At 42.7% G+C, this 22,105-nt stretch overlaps 1 protein-coding gene across 9 annotated transcripts in view; it reads right to left on the bottom strand.

The window, feature by feature from the left end:
- The window catches only part of syne1a (spectrin repeat containing, nuclear envelope 1a), a 129,061-nt gene that overhangs the window by 39,680 nt on the left and 67,276 nt on the right, over window positions 1-22,105 (bottom strand). For all 9 annotated transcript variants that reach the window (XM_051408753.1, XM_051408757.1, XM_051408758.1 and 6 more), the window contains exons 67-91: window positions 20,560-20,730; window positions 16,786-17,112; window positions 16,224-16,376; window positions 15,753-15,920; window positions 14,464-14,640; window positions 13,074-13,220; window positions 12,747-12,872; window positions 12,423-12,599; window positions 12,013-12,278; window positions 11,655-11,811; window positions 11,144-11,542; window positions 9,378-10,982; window positions 8,425-8,762; window positions 8,163-8,307; window positions 7,600-7,818; window positions 6,525-6,805; window positions 6,073-6,238; window positions 5,765-5,920; window positions 5,264-5,416; window positions 4,342-4,524; window positions 4,033-4,170; window positions 3,550-3,735; window positions 2,739-2,861; window positions 2,317-2,499; window positions 807-950 (exon numbers count right to left, since the gene is read on the bottom strand). In XM_051408753.1, coding sequence (XP_051264713.1) covers window positions 807-950; window positions 2,317-2,499; window positions 2,739-2,861; window positions 3,550-3,735; window positions 4,033-4,170; window positions 4,342-4,524; window positions 5,264-5,416; window positions 5,765-5,920; window positions 6,073-6,238; window positions 6,525-6,805; window positions 7,600-7,818; window positions 8,163-8,307; window positions 8,425-8,762; window positions 9,378-10,982; window positions 11,144-11,542; window positions 11,655-11,811; window positions 12,013-12,278; window positions 12,423-12,599; window positions 12,747-12,872; window positions 13,074-13,220; window positions 14,464-14,640; window positions 15,753-15,920; window positions 16,224-16,376; window positions 16,786-17,112; window positions 20,560-20,730 — 6,288 coding nt within the window. The remainder of the gene's footprint in view (window positions 1-806; window positions 951-2,316; window positions 2,500-2,738; window positions 2,862-3,549; window positions 3,736-4,032; window positions 4,171-4,341; window positions 4,525-5,263; window positions 5,417-5,764; window positions 5,921-6,072; window positions 6,239-6,524; window positions 6,806-7,599; window positions 7,819-8,162; window positions 8,308-8,424; window positions 8,763-9,377; window positions 10,983-11,143; window positions 11,543-11,654; window positions 11,812-12,012; window positions 12,279-12,422; window positions 12,600-12,746; window positions 12,873-13,073; window positions 13,221-14,463; window positions 14,641-15,752; window positions 15,921-16,223; window positions 16,377-16,785; window positions 17,113-20,559; window positions 20,731-22,105) is intronic.

Below are 22,105 nucleotides of genomic sequence, written 5' to 3'. Positions count from 1 at the left end.
GATATTGTCTAATTCAGTCATAAGGGTTGCCCACAACTACGGTGAGATAAACAGAACATTTCCTGCTGAATCAACTTCTCTTTTTATGCTGTTTCAAACTGTTACAGACTACAGGAAATACATTATGACTCAAACTCCCCATGTCTACCTTGCTCTTGGCTCTTTGATGCTGAAGGAGTTGGCCTCATTGGAAAAGCCATTTTTAGACATCAGCATATTAATTTCTTTGAATGTCAAATGAAGTGCCCTTTGAGGCAAGTACTCTGTGGTCTGTTTTGTCGTGCCGCTGTTCATTCAGTGAATTAAAACTATTCAGTGAGTAAGACTAATCTAAAAGTGCACTGTACGGCCAATGTAAGGGTCAAAATAATTACGTTTTTCATGGTTTAGGCTCGGCCCCTTAGCTTCACTTTGCTTCAACTTTGTAGCAACAGTTTAGGGAAAACCCTTTCCTGTTTCAAAGTACAAACTAGGTCAATAAAGACATTTTGTTGTGGACTGGCAGGCACGAAGCCCTGACTTCAAACCTATCCAACAACGACAGGATGAACTGTAAGGCTAACTGTGAGCCAAACCTTACTGCCCAACATCAGTGCCAGAATTCACTAATACTATTCATGGCTGAATTAGAGAAAATCCCTGCAACCATGGTTTCAAAATCTTATTAAAAAAGCATTCTCACAAGAGAGAAGGCTGCAAATTAATTTCCATAGTTTGGAATGATAGGTTAAAAAAAAATCAATCGGTATAATGCTCGAGTGTCAACATGCTTACATTATAATAAATAAGTGTATGTCTTCTCTCACCTCATGGTGGTGTATTTGAGCCTGAAGTTCCTGTATGTTATTGGTGGAAACAGGCCGGTCTTGAATGATGCGGTGAGCCTCTTCTATTAATCTCTGGAGGTTCCTCACTTCCTGTTCATACTGCTCATACTGCACCACAGCCTCCTGGAAGAGAGGAAACATAACAAGGCAAGGCTGAAGCTGCATCTTTTGTGAAACAATCATAAAATGTGATATATATTATTGATCTCTGAAGGGAAATTATCATGCCTTCCCCTCCAGGGAGTTATTTCTTCCACTATGTCACAAAGCTAACCATGATATTGATTCTTATATGCACATTCTTTGTCTCTGAGTGTGTTAGTGTGAATATTCTAGGGTGCATTTATTTGAACAGTTTAAACATACACATTTAAATATATAAAAAGGTATCTATAACACATCTTCTGCTCATTGTGGGCTTCTGAAGTCTGTGTGAAGCTACATTGCCATGATAACATTCATAATATTGTTAGTTATTGTGTTTAAGATATGAATATGTATGAGGGCTGCCCCTGAAGAGGATGATTCAAATCATCAGTCGAGAAGACCTTGAGTCGACTGCACTTGTACTTTGTCAGTCGGATCTCTGCACTTCAGTTTTTTAACTGTGTCATTGTCCAACATGGCAGGCTTTAAACACAAACTGATTCTCAAAATGACAACAAGCCACGAAACTAGTTGTGGAAGCGGAGTAGAATGATAGCTAATGGATGGCAGTGGTGCGCTGGGATTTTATAACTGAACTATGAACACAACATAAACTTTTACTTCCTCTGACTGTGTGGAAATCTGATGATTCACAGACATGACGAAGAAAGACATTAAAATGTCAGGTAGGCTAAAAAATGAGATTCATGTAGGTTGACGAAGTAGCAGAGTCGGGTGCAGCCCTCATATGTATATAATCAGTTCATCTCAAAAAGCCAGATAAGACAGATTAATTGTCTCAAATATTGGTTAAAATGGTTATGCTTAAGGTGTTTGTCCTCCAGACAGTCTCAGAAAGTCACTTGCTTCTTTCTCTAAAAGGCTAATCTTCACCACAATGAGCTTACAAGCAAAATCAGCCCCCCCCCAGAACCAAAGGATTGGAGGATAACACTGGTCTGATGTGGGCTCAAAGAAAACACAGACATTCTTGAGCAGGCTTGTCAGGACACTGCAGTAAATTCACGGCAACTCCATCAGGTTACAAGTCAATGTAGAACTATATAACTCTTCTAACAGGGCAACAAAAGACTCACTATACACTTTAACTAAAATATTCTCAGTTCTAGAGCAAGTACAGTAACATGATAGATAATTTGGTAATTTTAGGGAAAAAAATTATAAACAAAATGTTATACAAATAAAAACTTCTCTAGGGTCTCTATGGTCTTATATCACGTTGATTGGTAATGTAATACGTTGACAGGATAACAGTTCTCAGCTCTGACCTAATATCTGACAGCTGATCAACAGAATTTGCAATATAAGGACTGCCCTCTACCTGCAGGATGTTGCACTGCTGGATGGTGGTATGCTGCAGTTGGCTGGCCTCTTGCTGCAGAGTCTGAGCTGTGCGGCAGATCGGCAGGCTGGCCATTACCTCCTCTGGTAGCCGGAGGGCGCTCTGACACTGCTGTACTGCCGCCACCTGCTGCTTGAAGCCCTCCATTTCTACCAACAGACGCTTATGAAGGAATGAAGGAGGATGTTAGAGAGTAAAGAGGAATTATTGGGTATGTGATAAAGCAATGCTGTGTTCAAAATAGCTACTTTAAGGCTGCACTTAGACAGTTTACAGATTGTTTGTAGTCATACTGCAACTGTAGGCATGCATTGTGTGTATGTGCAGTATTCTCTCTTTTTCAAACTCTCTTTAAAGGTTTATTATACACAACGCATGAAGCATAAATGTGTGTACTTTACCTGTCTCTGGGTGAGCTGCTCTCTGAGGCTAAGCCTGTTGAGGTCCGGGGAGGCAAGTGTGACCTGGATCTGGTCTACAGCCGCATGGAGGCTTTTCACCTCTGCCTCCAAACGCAACATGTCCTGAGGGGGAGACACAGACAGTCTCTAGTAGGAGCAGATGACACTGTATGTATTGTAAACATATAATATAGCATTTATACACAGGAGGTAGTAATGGGTTGGAAACTATTGTGGCTGTGGACCTGCTTGCAAGAATAAATATTTAAATCACAGTTTCAAATCTCTACAGCTTAGCTAAATTTGAATTACAAATAAAGAGGCAGGCATCTCTTCATTTGCAATTTCTAATTGACCTAGATGTATTTCATGTGGAAGCAAATAAAATTACCAGTCACTACAAATAAAGATGGTTCTGTGTCTACACTCTAGACCCATAAAAAATCCAAACTCACAGGAATTGTAAACAGATTTCCAAACACACAATGTTATTAGCAACAATCAGCAACAGACTGTCATTTGGGTACCAGCTGTATCGCAATCAGATTAACGTAACAGATTACAGCTGCACAAGCTAAAACAGTGCATTCCTTTATGGTTGTAAATACTGGATGAATGACCATAAGGGGGCACTGTTGGGTTGTAGTTCTGTTGACTCGCTCTGCTGTGCCCAAAAACGTTTGGAATCATGAAATCCAATTAGTTAAATTTCCTAATGCGGTTAATTTGATCAGAGATCCCTCAAACAATTTTGAGGTGAAGTGTTATTGATGTGTGATTCCTGTAATGTCTGAAAGCGAATGCTGTTCACCTTTGCTGCATCCTGCAGACTCTGGAGGCGAGTCTTGGCACTTTGCTGCAGTTCTTCGGTGCATCTGCTGAGGTGTTTCACCTGCTGGATCCACCCCTCCGTCTGCAACACTTCCCCCAGCTGCCTCTCCCTCTCCCCCATGGCTTCCAAGTCACCATGGAGACCCCGACACTCCCGCAGCAACGCCTGTCACCATAGGAACATAAATTACAAGTCAAAGAGAGCCTTTTATGTGGTCCAATTATACTAATTAAGGATGGCCAACACACTTTACAGTATGACATTTTACGGAGAAATCAAATAAGTGTGCAAATCTAATTAGCTGTAAATAAATGGGGTGTCTTCAGATTCAGAAGGTTAATGCAGGAAATAATATTTATTTTTGTGGAAAAATAATTATAAAATGCATCAGGGCCCAATTTTTTGCAGAAGTTTCTGACATCTTAAAGCCCATTCCCTGCTGAGCAACTCATTAAGACTCACCTGGTGTGCTCGAATTTGCTCCTGCACCTGGGACGCAGAGCTCCAGATGATACTACCAGTGACCAGAGCCTCTGCCTTTTCTGTCCAGCCCAAAATGAACGCCCTCATACCCTGATATTCCTCCACTTGTCTCTCTGCCTGCTCACAAGACAAAAGACAAAGATCAGAAAGACACAAGACTCAACAGAATCACCAAATATTGGCCACACAACTCTGACTTTTATTATATAAAAGATGCAAGGCAAGCAACATTGGTAACTTGTCTTTAGGGTGGTCTACATTGCCTGGTAAACTAAATGGACATCTCACCTTCTTCAGTCTGTTGGCTCTGTCCTGGACCTGCTGCGTGGTGTGGCGCTGCACCTCTGTCAGTTTGGCCACAGCATCGCCCAGCTGCTTACACAGCAGCGGGTTCTGCTCCCCGAACTCCTGCACCGCTACTCCTAACTCTGCCAGAGAGCGACCACAGCAATCACACTCTTCACAAAGAGCCTGTAAGAGAGGAGGGGAGAGGAGAGTAAGAAAAAGGAAAGATAAAGGAGGAGATGTCAAGTGGAGAAAGATCAAAGAACATGACGGTGTTTAAATGTGGGTTAAATCTGTAAACAGTGAACTTTACATCCCCGGTGGCTATCTCTGTCTGTTTGAACTAAAGAACTGAGTTTTTTAAAGGAATAGTTTGACATTTTGGGACATACACATTTGCTTTCTTTCCAAGATTTAGATAAGAAGATACCACTCTTATGTTTGTGTGGTAAATACGAAGCTACAGCCAGCAGCAGCCGGTTAGCTTAGCATAAAAACTGGAAACAGCTAGATGACTCTGTCTGAAGATGACAAAATTCAACTACCAGCACATCTCAAGCTCACTAATTACCACCGCATTATATCTTATTTGTTGCATTTGAACAAAAACCCAAGAAGTGCTGGACGCATAATGGTTAAAAATGACAAACTATTCCTTTAACTACTCCGGTCTTTGTGGGTCTACAGATGGACGAAGAAGTGAGAGAAGAAAAAAAGTTGGGGCGACAAGGAGGAGAACAGGAGGGAAGGGGCTCAGACTCCCATCTGGAATACTGCTCTCGGAAGTGGGTCACTGTTGAAGGCAGAATTCAGTTCATGCCATTCCAACTCTCACACACTCATTAACCTCAACATCTGCAAAATGAATAGCCAATTTAACAGGGGTTAATTGCTTGTTAATTAGTCAATCTGTCTGGTTGATTACTTTGGTCTCTTCTTTGGCTTCCTCCAGGTCAGCACCCTTGTCTTCTAATTTCAGAGCGATGGTCTTCAGCTTCGCCTCAATGTCCTGGAGTCTGGAGCTGAAGTCCTCTTTCACATCTCTGGTCTGCTGCACCTCCCTTTCTCTCGCCTGGACCTAAAGCAGATAGCGGAAATACACACATTTCACTGTACTGTCAAAGAGACAACATAACCCTTTTAACAATTCTAAATGGTTATTGATGTTTCAGCATGCACTCTCTGGATACACAAAGAGCCCTGCAGCAGGGAAATACAGTCATACACCAGGCTGCACAGTAGAACTCATACAAGTGGCTGCCAGCTTTACACTGATATACTGTAGACTACATACAGTACATTTACATACCGGCAAATAGTTGGATCCTTAATAAGATAAACTAGAAACAAGTCAAAGTGTTTATGCATACTATTTGATTACAGACTTTGACACCCATTTGACACAACACAACATTTAATCCATCACCTGGTCTTCAGCGGAGCCCAGAGCCAGAGTCACTTCAGCCAGCTGCATGCTGAGCTCAGAGGGCAGACCAGCCTGGAGGTCCTGGTACTTGGACTGCTGCAGCTCTGTCATGCGCTCCACACTCTGGCGCCTGCTGATAACCTCACCATGTGCAGTCTATAACACCAAAAACATCACATGATGGACTACAAGTCACGTTATTTTCTCTTATGACATGATACTGCATTTATGTTGAACAAAGTCAGATAAACAAGAGCTCTGTATCTAGTTGACAAGGTTTGTCCGTGGGTGTATATATAGTGGCCTACCTCTAGTTCTTGTAGCAGTGAATCCAGGTCTGCTGTAGGACTCAGCAGTAAGCCACGGGTATCTTGGATCCAGCCTTTGACCAAGCCCAGCTCCTTCTCAACCTCCTCTCTCTCCCTCAACTCCTGGTGTACCTGAGCTCTACTGGCTCGCACCCGCAACACGAGGCTAGACAAGACACAACGGTAAAAGATCATACAAAACATTTAAAATCTAACAGGGATAATTATATAATATATAATTATTTTAGTTTTTGCTCCCTGATGTTACAAAATGATGTTCAACTTATAATAAAGTAGAAATTAACTGTTTGTCTTCCTTCCCACTAATTTTTTTCTTTCTCTTCAAAATTAATCACACATATAGCCTTTGAATGTGCTGTTAAGAAGCTATTAATACACATACAACAAACTCATGTGGATGACAGGATCAGTCACAGCTCTGGGTCACTCACCTGTCATATTGCTCCTGCATGCTCCTGATCTCTTGTAGGCAAGGTGTCTCCTCATGTCCGTTCTCTGTCTTTTTCTCAATCGCCTCCTCCTCCTCTCCTCTGAGACTGCGAGTGTGTTGCCCCAGCAGGGCCAGGATGGACTGCTCCCTCTCCACCTCCAGGCTGAAGGAGTCATGGTACTCAAGGAGGCTCTGAAGTGCCGCCCTGGTGGCAGCTTTCTCAACTGTGCTGTCTGGGACACGACTGTGGAGGTCTTGGGATACAGAGCGCACCTTTTCCATCTAAAGGGGAGTTTATATACAAGGATTCACGTTCAGGGGATGCAGCAGATTTAGGGTGTCATGTGAAATATTGAGCACTTTAACGTCTTCAAGTCTCTAGTAAATCATTAAAATAAAACAATGTGAGTGCAATTGATTACACGTGGCCCCACCTGTGACATTTCTTTACTTCACTAATAATCTTTCAAAGTTTTATCTACAGTACACAGTATTCTCTGTGATAGTCAAAGGCAGAAACAAGTCTAGAGATTCAAGAGCAGAGGATGACATCATGTCCAGGAGAACAAAGAGGCCATAGAAAACCAGCGGACAACAGGAACAGTGCCACATATGAGGAAGTGACCACCATTCCTTACAGTTTGACCTAATTTCCCTTTTAAGAGCAGTGCTTTGTGGGAATTCTTGGGAGCTGACAGTGTTCACACTTGAAATAGGTCTAAAGGCGGGAATACGCTTCATGACACAGTGTTTTGGCAAGAGGAAACAACTGGCCTGAAGCCTGGAGTTACATCACCGCACACCAACTGGTATTCAGTTGCTGCGTTTGACCTAAATCTGGTGAAGCAAGAACGAATTTGTAGACTTGAGTGTGTCGACTGTGAGTGTCATGCAAGTATAAACAGATTTTGTGGGTTGTGGGCATGCTTTTGGTTATTTTTACACTGTACATGTTCATTATTGAAGCGCACTCACCACACATCCAGTATGTACTTGAGCATGGAGAGCACACACACTCAAACAGGAAACCGTGGACAATATGACCAACACACATACACTATTATATCCTGTCTTACCTTCTCAGTGAAGTTGCTCCACTCCCTCGCAGTGTCCTCCAGTGCCCTCTCTTGGGCTCGGGCCACACTGCGGAGCCTGGTCCACCGTTGCCACAGTGACGACACGGAGTGGCTGGTGACGGCTTTGCTGGACTCAGAGATGATCTCTTCTAACTCTGTGGCATTTTCTTTCAAAGCATTCAGAGGCAACTCGAGCAGGTCGATGTGAGCCACCAGAGACTGCAGCCAAAAGATGACAACAGACACACACACACACACACACACACACACACACACACACACACACACGTCTATAGTTTAATAAATGCAGTAGTCTGAAACATTTATACTGTGGGAAACTAAAACTCTCCCCTAAAAGAAACAACTCTTGACACCACAAATGAACAAGGAATAATGCAACACCCCACTGTTTAATATTAATGTGCATCTGCTGCCATGACAAAACCAAATGTTGGAATTTAATGTAACAGCCATGTGGGACACAGCACATGTAGGTTTTCTATATGTTATTAAAACAATCTTCTACAGTTTTTCTGTTTTATGAGTTTAAGCCAGTGCCCCACCTTATATCTCCGACACTTTTCCTCTGCCTGCTGGACACTGACGGCTTTAGCTGTAGTGAACATGGCCATTTTGCTCTCTGCGTCATTCATCTGTTCAACCAGTGACTCTTTCTCATGTTGGAAGGAGATCCATAGAGCTGCACAACTGAGAAAAAAATATAAATTACCATTTAATTTATTATTAAAACATGCATCATACGGACTCTACATGGCAGCTGTGTATACATATGTTACTTGGCTCCACATTATCATTAATACACACCTCTGAAGCACCTCTCTATAAGCATCCAGTTGCTGTTCGACCTTCGTTTTTCTCAGCTGCATTGCATCAACTTTTTCTCTAAGGTCACTCATCGCTCCTGCATCTATAAATTTCTGCAGCAGTGGATCCAAAGTGCTCAGCTCCTCTAGACCAGCTGTGAAGTTTTTTTCCCGGGCTGAAATGTCTTCCAGTTCCCGCGCACAATCTGTCTGGTTCTCAAGCTCCACCCCTGAGCTGGCCCTCTGGAGCGCAGCCACAGCAGAGTCCAGCCATGTCTGCATGGACTGCAGAGATAAGTGGTACCTCTGGACCAGAGAAAGAGCTTGATCCACAGCCAGCTAGAATTTGCAGAAGGAGATCTCATTAACTTCAGGTTTTGCTTCTTTCTACATAAATTTCTTCACACAAATGAAGTCAGGAAAGCTCGCCAAAATCACTGCAAAAACAATTTTCCTGTCAGTCAAAAAATATTAAAGGAAACTGTGTCTGTACATAACTTACTTCACTTCAACTGTTAGTTTTCACTGTAGTTATATGTACAGTACAGTAAAAGCTTTTATACTTTCAAAATGTCTCTTCTTCTCCCTGTTCTCCATAGGTCATTATAACTTTTACTTATTATTCAACATAATAGAATCTTTGGGATATCATATTTAAGTACATTAAATCCCCACAACAGTTATAAATTAATAATAACATAAGTACTTATTCAAACCTCATGACATCTCTTAAACTGACTTCTAGGGAACTGAACTTCCCTCGGCCTATTAATATTGAAAGTAATGGCGAACAGCAGCCAGAAAATAATATTCAGTAGGTTGGAGCCATGAATGATGGATCAGATTTCTGACGGTAATTTCCATTCAGTTATTCCATTTGAGAAGATTTGTAGTAGTTAGAGACATTTTCTATCCCTTTATATTTCTATGATTGGAATTTATGAATACCCATACCTGTTTTTTGCTAATTCCTTGTTGAACTTCAGCTCCCAGCTTTGCCAGCTCCTGTAGTTTCTCTTCTATGTGGGCAGGAACAGTTTCTTTTCTACTACAATACCTTTGCTTTTCTCTTCTACCCAAGGCATCTCCTGTGCTCAATCTACTTTTCACTTCCTCTTCCATGATTTTCATTTTGCGCACTTCCTCATATACCCTCTCAGTTTTGACCTCTAAAAGGGTCGATGGCTCTTCCAAATATTCCTTGATAGTCCTCAGCCACTCGAACATTTTCTCAGTCTCTTTTGTGAAATCTTCATTCTTTGAAACCTTTGTCTCACTTTCTTCAACAAAACATTTTAATTCAAACCGTAAAGACTGCAATGATTCAAGCTGCAGTGTAGTGTCCTGAAAGGCAGCGGGATCAAACTTCAGACCAAGGCCTTTAGTTTGCTGGTTACATTCTTCAGCTTGAGAGCTCACACAATCCAACCTTTCAAGCAGCAAATACACACTTTTGATTTTATCCATGGCACTTAGTTCTGTGTCTGACTTAAGTCGGACAAGCTTCTCTTTTACAGACTTAAACTCTGAGTCCAACTTAGCGAATACTCTGTTGTGTTCAACTAGTGTTTTCAAGCAATCCTGTAAGTGTTTAATTTTCTCATCATTTATCCTTTTCAGTTTGTTGTGGAGATTGACCAACTGCTGCGTCTCTTCAGCTCTGTATAGCTGACCCCTGCTGAGAAACCCCTCATTTTTACCATGCAGCTCTCTCACAGCGGGGCTAATATGGAATAAACTTTCATCAATATTTCTGTATTCATTAGTTAGACAAACAAGTTCCTCCTCTCTAATACTGATAGTCTGCTTCTCCAGATTGTCAAACTGCTCCTGAAGCTCCTCAAGTGCATTACGAGTAATATCAAAGAAAGTGCTGAACTCTTTTCGCTCCAAGATTATTTGCTGGACTCTGTCTTTTTTCTCTTTGGCTAGAGCTAGGATGGCATTGTACTGCTGAGGCAGGGCATTGAGCCTCTCATCTAGGTAGCAATGATCAATCTCGTTCAGAGTTGGGAGGATCTCCTGGCCTATTCTTTGGACGATAAGAAGAAGGTTCTCATACTCTGAAGCTTGTTCTAGGACATCCTGAAAGTTAGACAGCTGTGTTTGCAACTCTGAGCTATCGTCAATGTTGCTTAAATTGATTTCAGGGAAGGTCATGGCATCTGCTCGTCTCAACCAGTGGCAAGTCTTATCCAGGTCAACCTGGAAGTACTTCCTGGAGGTCAAGGCTTTCTCTAAGTCTGTGAGACGCTGGGTCGTCCTCTGGAGTGCGGTTTCAAATGCTGCCTGTAGCTTCTCAAGTCTCGCCAGGGTTTCTGCTCTCTCTTTGTCAGTGGCGTCTCTTTCTAGCTCTCGCCCTTGTATCCAGAGAGATGCCAGCTCTCTCTGGTATGCACGTAATCCGCTCTGGACACCCCGACAAGCTGCAACCTGTTTCGCTAGGTCCTCAGGAAGAAGCGCTATGTGGTCATCTATCAAAGCCTTCCTCTCTTGTTGCTGTACCCAAGACAGGGCTCTCCCCAGGCCTTGAAGGAACTGTGTCCTCTCTGTGAAGGCCTAGAGAGGAAGAATTAAAGTCTTATCAGTAACAATATGGGGTTATTTTACAGTTTGTCTCTTGTTCTACCGCTTGTTTTCAGCAGAATAACAGATCAAATGAAAGTTAGGTTAGGATATAAAATTCTACTCACATCCAATACAAAAATTCAGCTGTTTACCTTACTGAGGTACTTCCTCCTTTGGGCCACGCGAGCCCCCAGAGCTTCCACCTCAGTCTGGGCTTGTTCAACGAGCTCCTGTAGGCATCTTTTTTCACTCAGCCCCAGTCTGGAAGCCACAGCTTGGGCCTCACTCACTGCCTGACAGAGCAGCTGCTGACGGGCTTCCAGTTCTACGCACACGCTCAGGTGGTCAAACAGGAAACTCTGGGCCAAATCGGGGGGTGGGCTGGTTTTCAGCGCAGAGGTAAGAGCAGGCCGCTGCTCCTCCACCCACTCCCGGGCATCCCTCAGCTGGCTTTCAACCCGGGCAAGATCCTCTAGCGTCTGCGCAGAGTCTTGGATCTTCTGTTGGATCAGGGTTTCAAGCTGGGCCCAGCGCTGCTCCAGATGACCCACCTGAAATGCAGAACACTGTATAAAACTGGACCCACTACTTATACTCTACATTATATTAAGTTTCCAACCATCTTTAGAAGCAGCTGAAGAACCACGAGAAGTGAAGCTTCACCTGTTGCTTCACCAGCTCCTTGTCTAGTAGGCTAAGTCGAGGCAGGATAGCTTGTCTTTGGTCTCTGAGGTCTTCTAAAGTTGTTCTCTGCTCCTCTAGGTCACTGGAGAGCTTCCTCAGAGCCTCTAGATGCTCACTTGTACTCTCTGTGTCAGCCCTAAGTACACAAAAGCATGGGTTAAGGGACATCTGGTCTATACAGTAGTACAGTAATAAAGACATACAGTAATTGTATTTGCTGAGATAAAGACAAAGGGATGACGATAACACCAGAGGAAGTGTGTGTATATACAGTTAATACTGGATATATAGTCCTGTCAATCACTAAATACATCCAATTGGAAATTAAGCTTGATACCTGGCGAGGTAGTCCCATTCCCTGGATACTTGGTGGAAGAGTTCCTCCACAGCAACAACAATCTCCTGGTACTCCCCACTTCGCTGCATGTCCTCCCCCCGCTGGGCCTCCAGTTCTTCTGCCCGCTGGCCCAGATCCTTCCAGCTTCGCCTCAGTCTCCTTATCTCCTCCAGGGCAGGAGACACCTGCCCATCTGTCAGCCTACTAGTGGCTTCATTCAAATGGGTTACCTCAGACTGTCTCTCCCTAATCTGCTGAAGGAACTCCTGCAGGAAAGATAACGTATATTAACTCAGTCACACTAAGCACATCTACAATTACATTATTACAACAATACAGTGTTGTTGCAGAATAAACTAAAAGCAAAAAAAAGAAAAGATGCGTTATTAGCATACAAACCAAACACACACCTGTGCCTTGTCCAGCTGGTTCTGTGCAATCTTGGGCTCCAGCTCTGCAGGTCTCCTGATGAGGTTCTGAAGTTGCTGCTCTGTCTCTCTCAGCTGGACCTCCAGATCTGCCTTCTGCTCCTCAATGTCCCTCCAGCTGTCTGCTACCTCCTCACAAAGCAGCATACGCTCCTCGATCTACATACAAAACACACAATGGAATCAATTCATTAACAAGTATTTTGTCGAACAAAGTATTCAGTTTTAAAAGCAGAACAGCGGACTTCTCCAGCTGCAAACACTGACCCTGAACTTTTGTTTAAAAGCTTGTTAAAGCTAACTGACCTGAAGTTTGACCTGCTGAATAGATCCTGCGGTCTCCCTGACCCTCGTCTCAGACAAGTCACATGCTGAGCACACAAGCTGGAGGTAAGTGCTGGCCTGTTCCTGAAGAGCCCGCTCCTGCTTCACCTGCCAAAAAAAGAGCCAATGGTCCTTTGATTTTATTGACTGATCACATTATTCCTTCTGCACAATCTGAAAAAAATGCATGTACTGTTCACGCATTTTGCTACGCAACCAAAAACATACAATCAAGAAAACTGTCATAATTTCAGGAAGTATCTAATCAATGTCCTGTCTTTGTTAGGGAATAGGCAGCGGCTTACTGACCTGCTGTAGTGCCTCCTCCAGGCTGAGAGGAGGATGTGCAGGAGGTTCTGGTTCCTCCGCGACAGAGATCAACCAGGTCTGGCACTGCTGCAGCGTGTCTTGGAGACTCACGTGTCTCTGTAACTCATGGTCCAGACTCTGATACACCTGTAGGACAAAGACAGGTACATTTCACTGCTATTGAACACTTTCATATTTTAAACCCTTAAGGATATCAAGCCAAAAATTATATTTAAGTATTGCGTTTGGTGAAATGTATGGTCCTGAAACATCGACACTGAACTCAAGTGAGGGCAAAAAGTTTCCTATAACAACAACAAAACACAAACATGCAATAACACAAATATGAAGTGGAAATAAAATATCAACGCTATAGGTAGATACGGCTATATTACATAGCTTTGAAGCCAGCACAGAATCACCAAACACAAAGACAGAGTAAATGATAAAACCCGAACAAGCAGGCAGTTATGCAGTGTAGTCTCTGACAGGTGTTGAATGTGGAGGCGTCCATGCCCTCCAGGGGAGAGCGAAACAGCAAGGTCTGATTGACAGTGTTAATATGAGAGCCCGAAAGAGGGGAAGGAAGGAGGGGGGAAAATGTATTGGCAAACTGCCCAGTGTATTTGGCAAAGGCTAGAAGGTTGGCATGGTGGCAAATGGCAGGCAGGATATTAGAGCTGTGTTGTGCTGGGACACAGTTGGCAGTCATCGTAACACTGGAGGCACAGTTGTAGAGAAGCCAGCAGTGTAGTGGTAAAGTGTGGCTGGATCACACAATGCCAGATTGGATGTGCGAGTGCTGGTGGAGGTGGTGTCTTGGGAGGTGAGCTATGATGACAGAGTAGAGGTTGCCAAAATGACAGAGTGGGGCTGGATTAGATGGTTCGCCAGATCTACTGAATAGTGGCGTGTGACCATTTTTGGCTGAGGCATGAAAAAGTGGAGTTGACAGGGGATATGCAGAGATTAATATGGGGAGATTGAGTTAGTGATTTTGGCTGGTGGGTTCTGTCTGAGTATGGCTGCTGTTGAGCTCCACTTTGGCAGCCTTAATTGGTCGTGCCCCCTACACTGGCAGTGAAGGGCTGTCTTGAGAGACGGGTTTAAGTGTCAGAATGGGTTAGGATTAAGTGGCTGCCGAGGCTGTTTGAATATTAACAGCACTGATATGTAGAGCGGGTGTGTCTGTGCATACATGTGCGGTCACATCCATGGATGCAAATGTACATGTATCCAACACACCAATGTGTCTTATATGTCTTACATTATAAATGTCTAAGAACCATTTGCCTACTTTAAATACAAGATACTTTCTCATCTTCCCATCACTCCCTCCTCCTCCTGTTCTGCATCCCCTCCCTCTTTCCATCTCCTCCTCCTCACTCACTCTCTGCGCTGTGCTACAGATGGCGGAGTAGCTGTCTCTGGTGCCTTGCTGGTGAGCCTGGACCTGCTGTCTCAGCCTGCTCTGCACACGGTCACTGCAGCCTTGCACCAGGTGGGCTCCTCGCTCCTTTAGGAGTGCCAAGCGATCCTCAAAGCCCGCGATTTCCTCCATGATGGCCTGTGGAGGACAAAGTAACAAGTAGCATCATGTTAGAAAGCGTCTCCAGTGGAGACGTATTACAGAATGTCCACTAGTCAGTGAAACAGGAGGTCAGAGCAGACAGGACTGAATGGATGAACTTGAAAGATGATTGAAATAGATGCTAAATAGAATTGGCATAGGCGAGTAGCTTTGTATATTAGGCTTTAGACCCTTTGGTTTGAGGTTTCTAAATACAAAGTATTGTAATTGTCGATTGAACTTACAGAGAGAAAACTATTTATGCTAAAACAAAAAAAGATATACGTTATCAATATATCATTATTTAATTTAATTTAATTAATTAAATGGAAACCAACTGAAACTACAAGAAATATAAACATGACATAACACTCATAATCTATCTAAATTTAACCGTTATGCTAACCTACATAACATTTCCACCAATGTATTGTATCACACTTTTGCTTTGTACAGTCATGTAAAACTGAGAAAACTGCTAAAACTTTGGACATCATGTACTCTGTGTAACGTACCCCGATCAGCCATAACATTATGACCACCTGGTCATGGTTGCTTAAATCTTTGAGGACAAAATGTTCACTTGTTGCCTAATATATCCCACCTACTGACAGGTGCCATGACAACAAGATAACTAGTCAGTGCTCGTAATGTTAAAGCTGATCGGTGTATGCCACTCTTGGACGATCAAATCACATTAAAACATTTAAAAGCAAGTTCTTAATGGAATAACATTATTTAAGTCACAAGCAAAACTGATATAATGATTAATAACTAAAGGTTATGTAATATTATAGGAATGATTACTGAACAGAGCCGTAACAAAAGCAGCTGAAGTGAAATCTTCAACAATGTTGCTACAACATATGGAAAACATGCACATCTCATAAAGTTTTCATTATAATAGCACCAACAATTAGATAAAACTTTGAATCTGACAGCTCAGCAAATACCAAGTAGCTGAAGTCTGTTGGAATTATACATGAACTTTCCTTGAGGATCAAAGGAGGCACAAGTGAACACTTTTGCTGTCTAATCAAGGCTCATAGCTTGAGCTGTATCATATGCTACAAACAGCAAAACAAAAATCCAGTAACGTGATTGGTCACCTTGTGTCTGGCCAGCTGTTGAGTAGCTGCCTCCAGGCTACCACCCACAGTGGGATCAGGAGTCACCATTCTGCTGGACATCTGGAGCAGCCAGCGCTCCACTTCCTGGAGCTCGTTGTGGTAAGCTTCCTGTTCCTTCACCTGGCCTTCCAGATTCTCCACATGGGCCTGGACCACATAATTCACAAAATGTGTGCATACACACAGACAGATTATACTGATTACAAAAAGCCTGTGCAACAAACCATTACAACCACCTTCCCGACAAAGTTTCATGCCCTTTATCTATGTCTTATTTATCGTAAAGCTTAAAAATCCTTCTTAAACCTTTTCTGCATTACTAATAGGTGAAATTATTAAGGTATCGTATAATTTGCAACAATTCATCTGCTAACTCTCCTGCACAGAAAGAGCATTTACATTTTCTCTCCTGTTTATCATAACTATTGTTATCTGAGCACATGTTCTCACCATGGCAGTATTACAGAGTTCAGTGTAGTCCTTTTTCAGTCTGTTCATTTTGTCTCTGATGGACGGGTAATGGACAGAGGCCAGCAGAGCGTCTCCTTTCTCCACTACTGACCGGATGGATCCATCATGGGACTGAACCATCTGCAACAGAGCCTGGGGACACAGACAGACAACATGCGTCATTTGTATCCTCTAGTACAGAGAAAGACCATCATTAATACATGTGAGTATGAATGTATTAAATTACTGCGATGGGTTCAATACTGTCAGCCATTTTCCAAAGCACACAATAGGCATTTATCAATATAAAAAGCAATGGTATACTCTCGAGAATGGTCAGCAGTTATGTAAAGTATTAAATTGTGGAGCTAATGGTCTAAGAAATGCAAGGACACTCATGTGGTCCATTAAGTTAATAATATTCAGTAAGGTTCTTGGACCCACCACAGTGTAAAATTACAGAGTCTGGCATTAATGCAATGCTCTGTAGGGCTTTATTCTCATGAGTTCAGTTTAAATACAGTATAGAAAAGATTGAGAAATTACATAGTTGCTGCTGTACCTTATACTTAGCCAGCAGTGCTCTACGTTGGTACAGTTCAGCCTTTGGCTCCACTGGGGTGCTGAGCAAAGCCCTGGTCTCCACCAGCCACTGGGCCTGAGCCTTATACCGGTCCTGGAACTCCTTAGCCAGCAGTAACGCCCGCTGTAGAAAGCTGTGCTTCTGCCTCAGGCCACCTGCGAGCTCCTCCAACTGGGCAAGACGAGCCTCTACCTCCCCTCCTAAACTCTCAGCTCCAGCCTCATTCAGAAAGCCTGCCGCCTGCTCTGCCCGCTCCCTCAGTGATTTCAGGAAGCCATGACCGTGTTGGAGCTCAGACTGGAGAGTCTGGGTGAAAGAGAGAGCAGAAATACAACTCAGCGTGGGTGAACGCTACAGTGTTATCGCCTTACTTCATATTAAAAAACCTTCAACCAGGGCATTCAATGAAAAAAAGAGCAAAAGACTTCTCTGTACTGGTGTATCAAAAATGTAGCATATATACTTTAGGATGAGAAAATCCTGCCATTAATGTTTCCATGACTTTGAGGTTAACATTCAAACACAGTATCACTGATTTCTTTGTCCTTCACCTCCAGTGCTGCCTCAGTCATTCAGACCAGCCTGGCAGTGTGTTTGAAAGGCTTTGAACCCATCAGGTAGGCTGACACCTGCACGGTGAGATGTGGAGAAGACTTGGAGGTCATGGTGTGGAGAAACCACAGTGAATAATATGAAAGGAGGACCCAATTATAAGGACCCTTAACAGGCAGCACTAGCTGCAGGGGTTTCCAGGGCAACCACAACACACCACACACACACACACACACACACACACACACAGACCTACACTCGATGGGATGCTATCTAGCTTTCATCATCAGTCTATTATTGCTTGAGTAGAGAGTGGCTTCATACTGCAACAACCACGGACCTCCAGCTACTGCTGTTGATAATGTAATATAACAAGACCTGTGTCTGTATACACACGTCCATGTTTGCTGCTTAATATGAAGCTTCAGGCATGTTCATCGCTCCATTAACAATGCCGAGGAACCCTGCCTTTGTGAGCTTAATAGGAGACACTCCATATATCTCAATTCCTACAAATCTGTGCGGTTAACATGTGAGATAAACCAAGGTAGCTGGCAGTAATTGCCATTTGCAGTAGATTTAGTTCTGCATGACTCATTATCTCCACTTCATATCATAACATCTGCTCTCATCTCATACCTGACATTGAGTATCCGTCTTAGAAGCAGCACTTGTTGAAACTGGTGGTTATTAATCCATAAACAGTGAAACATAAAAAGATCTCTTGAACCTGATTTGTGCATTTTAGATCCAAGACTATCAGAGGAACCATTCAAACCTCTGAAAGACTGAAAGCATCTATTTGTTCCAGAAAGGACAAAATATTAATTTGGTCGTCTTGGCTTAACGGAACTTTCAAAGTTTGGTTGCACAATCTGTCTTTTCTTTGGATCAGATTACACTGATGGAAGGCTGGAAATGTGCTTAGCATTATATATGAGGTCCTGAACACAACATGCCCTTTATGCCGTAAACTGTCTCGTACCATGTCAGCCGTAATTATGCATGTCAAGTGTCTTGTGCACCCGCTGTAAATGATTGAGCAGTGGTCCTGTTTCTTATTCTGCATCAGTTCTCAGGCTCCATTATCTACTGTAATATATCTACTAGGGCAGTGACAACCATGTTCATCAGTTACGTTATCCACTAACAAGGGTGGGACATGACTAAGGTGACCCTGTGGGCAGCAGTTAGCTCTGCTGTCATTGTCTCTCTGCTGTGAATGTAGAAGCATCATATTGTATTCTGAACAGGCAGAAATCCTAAAATGGCAGCACCAGAACTGTAAAATAACAACTTTTTTTTTTTGTTCTAGTGCCATTTGTAATGTCAACAACATTGATTATTTCTGATAACAAGGTATTTAAACATGGACCAATTTGCTTTTTGGAGAGACACCCTGACTGTCTGCATCAGAAAGCAAAAGGGACTTGGGGGAATAAACGTCCTTGAACATTTATGAAATGCCAGTGAAATTTTAAAATATGGAAGGGGAAGGGGAGGGGGCTTAATCAAGAGAAGAAGAAACCCTTTCCTTTTTTGCATTTTTTTGCATTTTACCCTGTATACAATGTTTGTAGGAGCCAGTGAGTGGAGCTTTTTGGAGCACTCAAGGGGAGAAACTACTGTATAAAACAAAAGAATTTAACTAATATATTTAAAAAACTGAAAACTGAAATTAAAAGGTTTAAATGCACTGGATGGGGACAGAGTCAGGACAAGTGTGAGATGTGAGGAGTTTAATGATTTAAAACGGACAAAGCTACCAGAATTTTCCACACCAAAGGGGACAAATTACACCTTCTGGAAAAAATATATATGTGTCTTATCATTGTACCTGATCACAATACTCTTAATAAAGTTAAAACATATTTCTAGCCAATGGGGGCCAACACTACTGTATGACTCATGTTTCTACAGTTGCAGTTGAGTATCAAATGAAGTCTAAATCCAACTAATGGCCCTTGACACAGCTATTGACTACTGGTCTTTGTGTCAATGCATAATCATCCCATTTCACTGAAAAGCCCTGTAGCTCTCACCACAGGAGAATGAGTAAGTGATGGAGCACTCGTGTGTTATCTGCAGTGCTGGAAGGACACATGTGGTGACAGCATGTCTTCAGTCCCTATGCAGAGACAGAGCATCGATCCCAGACAGGGATTACTGAAAAGCCCACACCAGATGATGTATTGTAAATATGTGTTGATAAATGCATTTCTGGATATGTGTGTGGAAGACAAAGAGGAAATACATCTAGTGATACGCAAAGAAAAGCAGTGGAAAAAAATGTGTGAAATCACAGAGGATTCATGGGTTTGAGAGTTTGCTGCAGCTTGTTAGTTAGTACTTTGGATGGGTTTTGTGATATGAAGCGAGTGTTAGCGGAGAGAAGTGTGTGTGTGTGTGTGTGAATGTGAGTGTGTGATGTGAAGCGGTAAGGGCACTGCATCAATTACAGTGTCTGTGCCAGCAGGCTCCTGACACCGGCGCTTCTTCATCCTCTGCTTCACAGTGGGAGGTCTCTCCCTGCTACCACGCTTCCTCTAAAGCGGCACCCGCTTTGTCTTCATAAAGAGCCGATCGATATCATACACACATACCCATCCAATCGTCTACACACTCGATATGAACTATGCCAAGCAAACGATAATGGTGATATTCTCTTTCCTGTGGGCCTACTTCCCTCCACTGCCCATTTGACAAACAGAAGCACAAATAGAAACGGTTACAACTAAGCCAGTGCAGTGAGTTTCTTTTAGTCCAGAGAGCTATCCAAATATTATAGGTACACTGAATGCTTTGCAAGCTTTACAGGTCGTTCCTGCATATTTTACTGGCCAAGCATATTGGAGCTGCCAAAGAAATCTGTACCCTTGATGTTACTAGCAGGTACCGTATGTTGCTTGGCAGGAAACGTGATTGCACAAGGACATTTTTTTGCTGGCTTGGATATTGAACTCATATGAGTTTTTGCTCAATTTCTTCGCTACAAACTGTCTTGCTAACTCATCAGTTTGCAATGGTAATACCCAACATCTGTGCTGATTTATTGCAACCTGTTCAGGGAGGTTTATTAAGCGCCGTGCTGCAACTTGTATCCAAATGCCTCACTGAGAAACGGAGGTTCAGAACTGTGAAATTTAAACCATCTAGCCGCACAAGTAAACACAGAACAGATTAAGGTAAATAGATCAATACCTCTAGTTTTTTCATCTTTCTCTCCATGGCGACCCGATCCAGAGGTTCAGAACTGTCAGTTAACGCTGTGAAGCTTTTCTGAGTTGAGCTGAGCCAGTCAGTGAAGGACATGCAAAGGTTTTCAGCCTCCTCAATGCTCTTCAGCTCCTCCTGAAGCTGCTTGATGGTGTCCTGAAAAACAATTGGATGATAAGTCAGAAGCAAAGTTTAACAAATATATACTTTTTCAAGAAAGACAATTATAATTATTGTACATTGCTAATAGAAATTACTTCACAGTGGATAGTAAATTGATGATATTGTTACTTTTTTGTTGTTGAAGGATTTACTGTAAATTAAATGTGTAAAGAAGGTCACATTTCAGGGCAGGTTTGTTTCGTCATGTGATTATATTGGCAGTAGACCACATGACTGAATATCTACAGTACATCTGATAATTAACAGAAAGTCAATGTATTAGGATTTTCTAACTTAGTAATTAACAAGATAACAGTCATATCCTACCATATTCACATTATATTTAATAGCAGGAACATCACGGTGGATAACATCACTTCAACAACTGCTCCCTTTTTGTTTCAGAGGTTAGAACTGTAAGATGTTGACTGTATTTGGTCAGGGGAAAATTCAGGAAACATGGTCTGTAGCTTTTCCTTTTAAGCTGTGAGATGTGGCCACCAAGGACCAAAAGCTCTCTGATCAACCATCAAAACAGAAAATATCCGTTTCCCCTCCCTCCTCATTCATCTACAGAACGTCAATAGCTTCACTACAAGGTGGAGAGGGGTTTTATGTTTTTGATGCATTATCCACTTGACTGAGATTTTGAGTCAATAACACCATGAGGATGGAGAGGGTTTCTTGCAGGTTTGACACATTATTCACTCAACTTGCAAATCCTGTGGTGAGAGGCTCCAATTAGCTCATAGTGCTGAGTGCACACCTTTTTCTGACTAGACAGAGGTAACAGCTTCCCACCTCAAGCCCATATGGCCCCCACTTCACACAGTATAATTACAGTCATCCGTGGTATGAGAGGGATGTTATGTGTCTGCATACATATGCATCGGCATGGCTGTAAGTATATACATGCTTGAGTCAATTTTGAGAGGGGAAGGAAAGGGTGTGGGTAGCACAGAGACAAAGGGGGAGACACACACGCACACATCAACTCAGATGTGTTACCGAAGGTGTAAAAATCAATGCAGTGCAGGCAAAGCTTTTCCACTGCTGGTGCCGGGTGTGAGATTGCCTTCTGTAGCGTTTAATTACAGCCTTAGCCTCAGACCAGAGGAGCCCCATTGATTTTCCTTTAGTCCCCCCCAGAGGAGCAGACAAATAGAGAGGCTGGATCTGAGTATACAGAAGCAACACAGGCTGGGCTCTCAGGCATAACTCCCAAAGCTACTTCAATGGGGTGTTACAGAAACAAAGTCCAAACTCTCACTGGAGCAAATTCCATGGTGAGAATGCATAACCACGTATAGGAAGCCCACTGCGGCAATGCACACAACTTTATCCAGAGACACTGTAACGCATAAGTGGT

Source organism: Dicentrarchus labrax, unplaced genomic scaffold (genome assembly GCF_905237075.1).
Source record: "Dicentrarchus labrax unplaced genomic scaffold, dlabrax2021, whole genome shotgun sequence".
Classification (NCBI taxonomy): domain Eukaryota; kingdom Metazoa; phylum Chordata; class Actinopteri; family Moronidae; genus Dicentrarchus; species Dicentrarchus labrax.
This window is presented reverse-complemented; position numbering and strand designations above follow the sequence as displayed.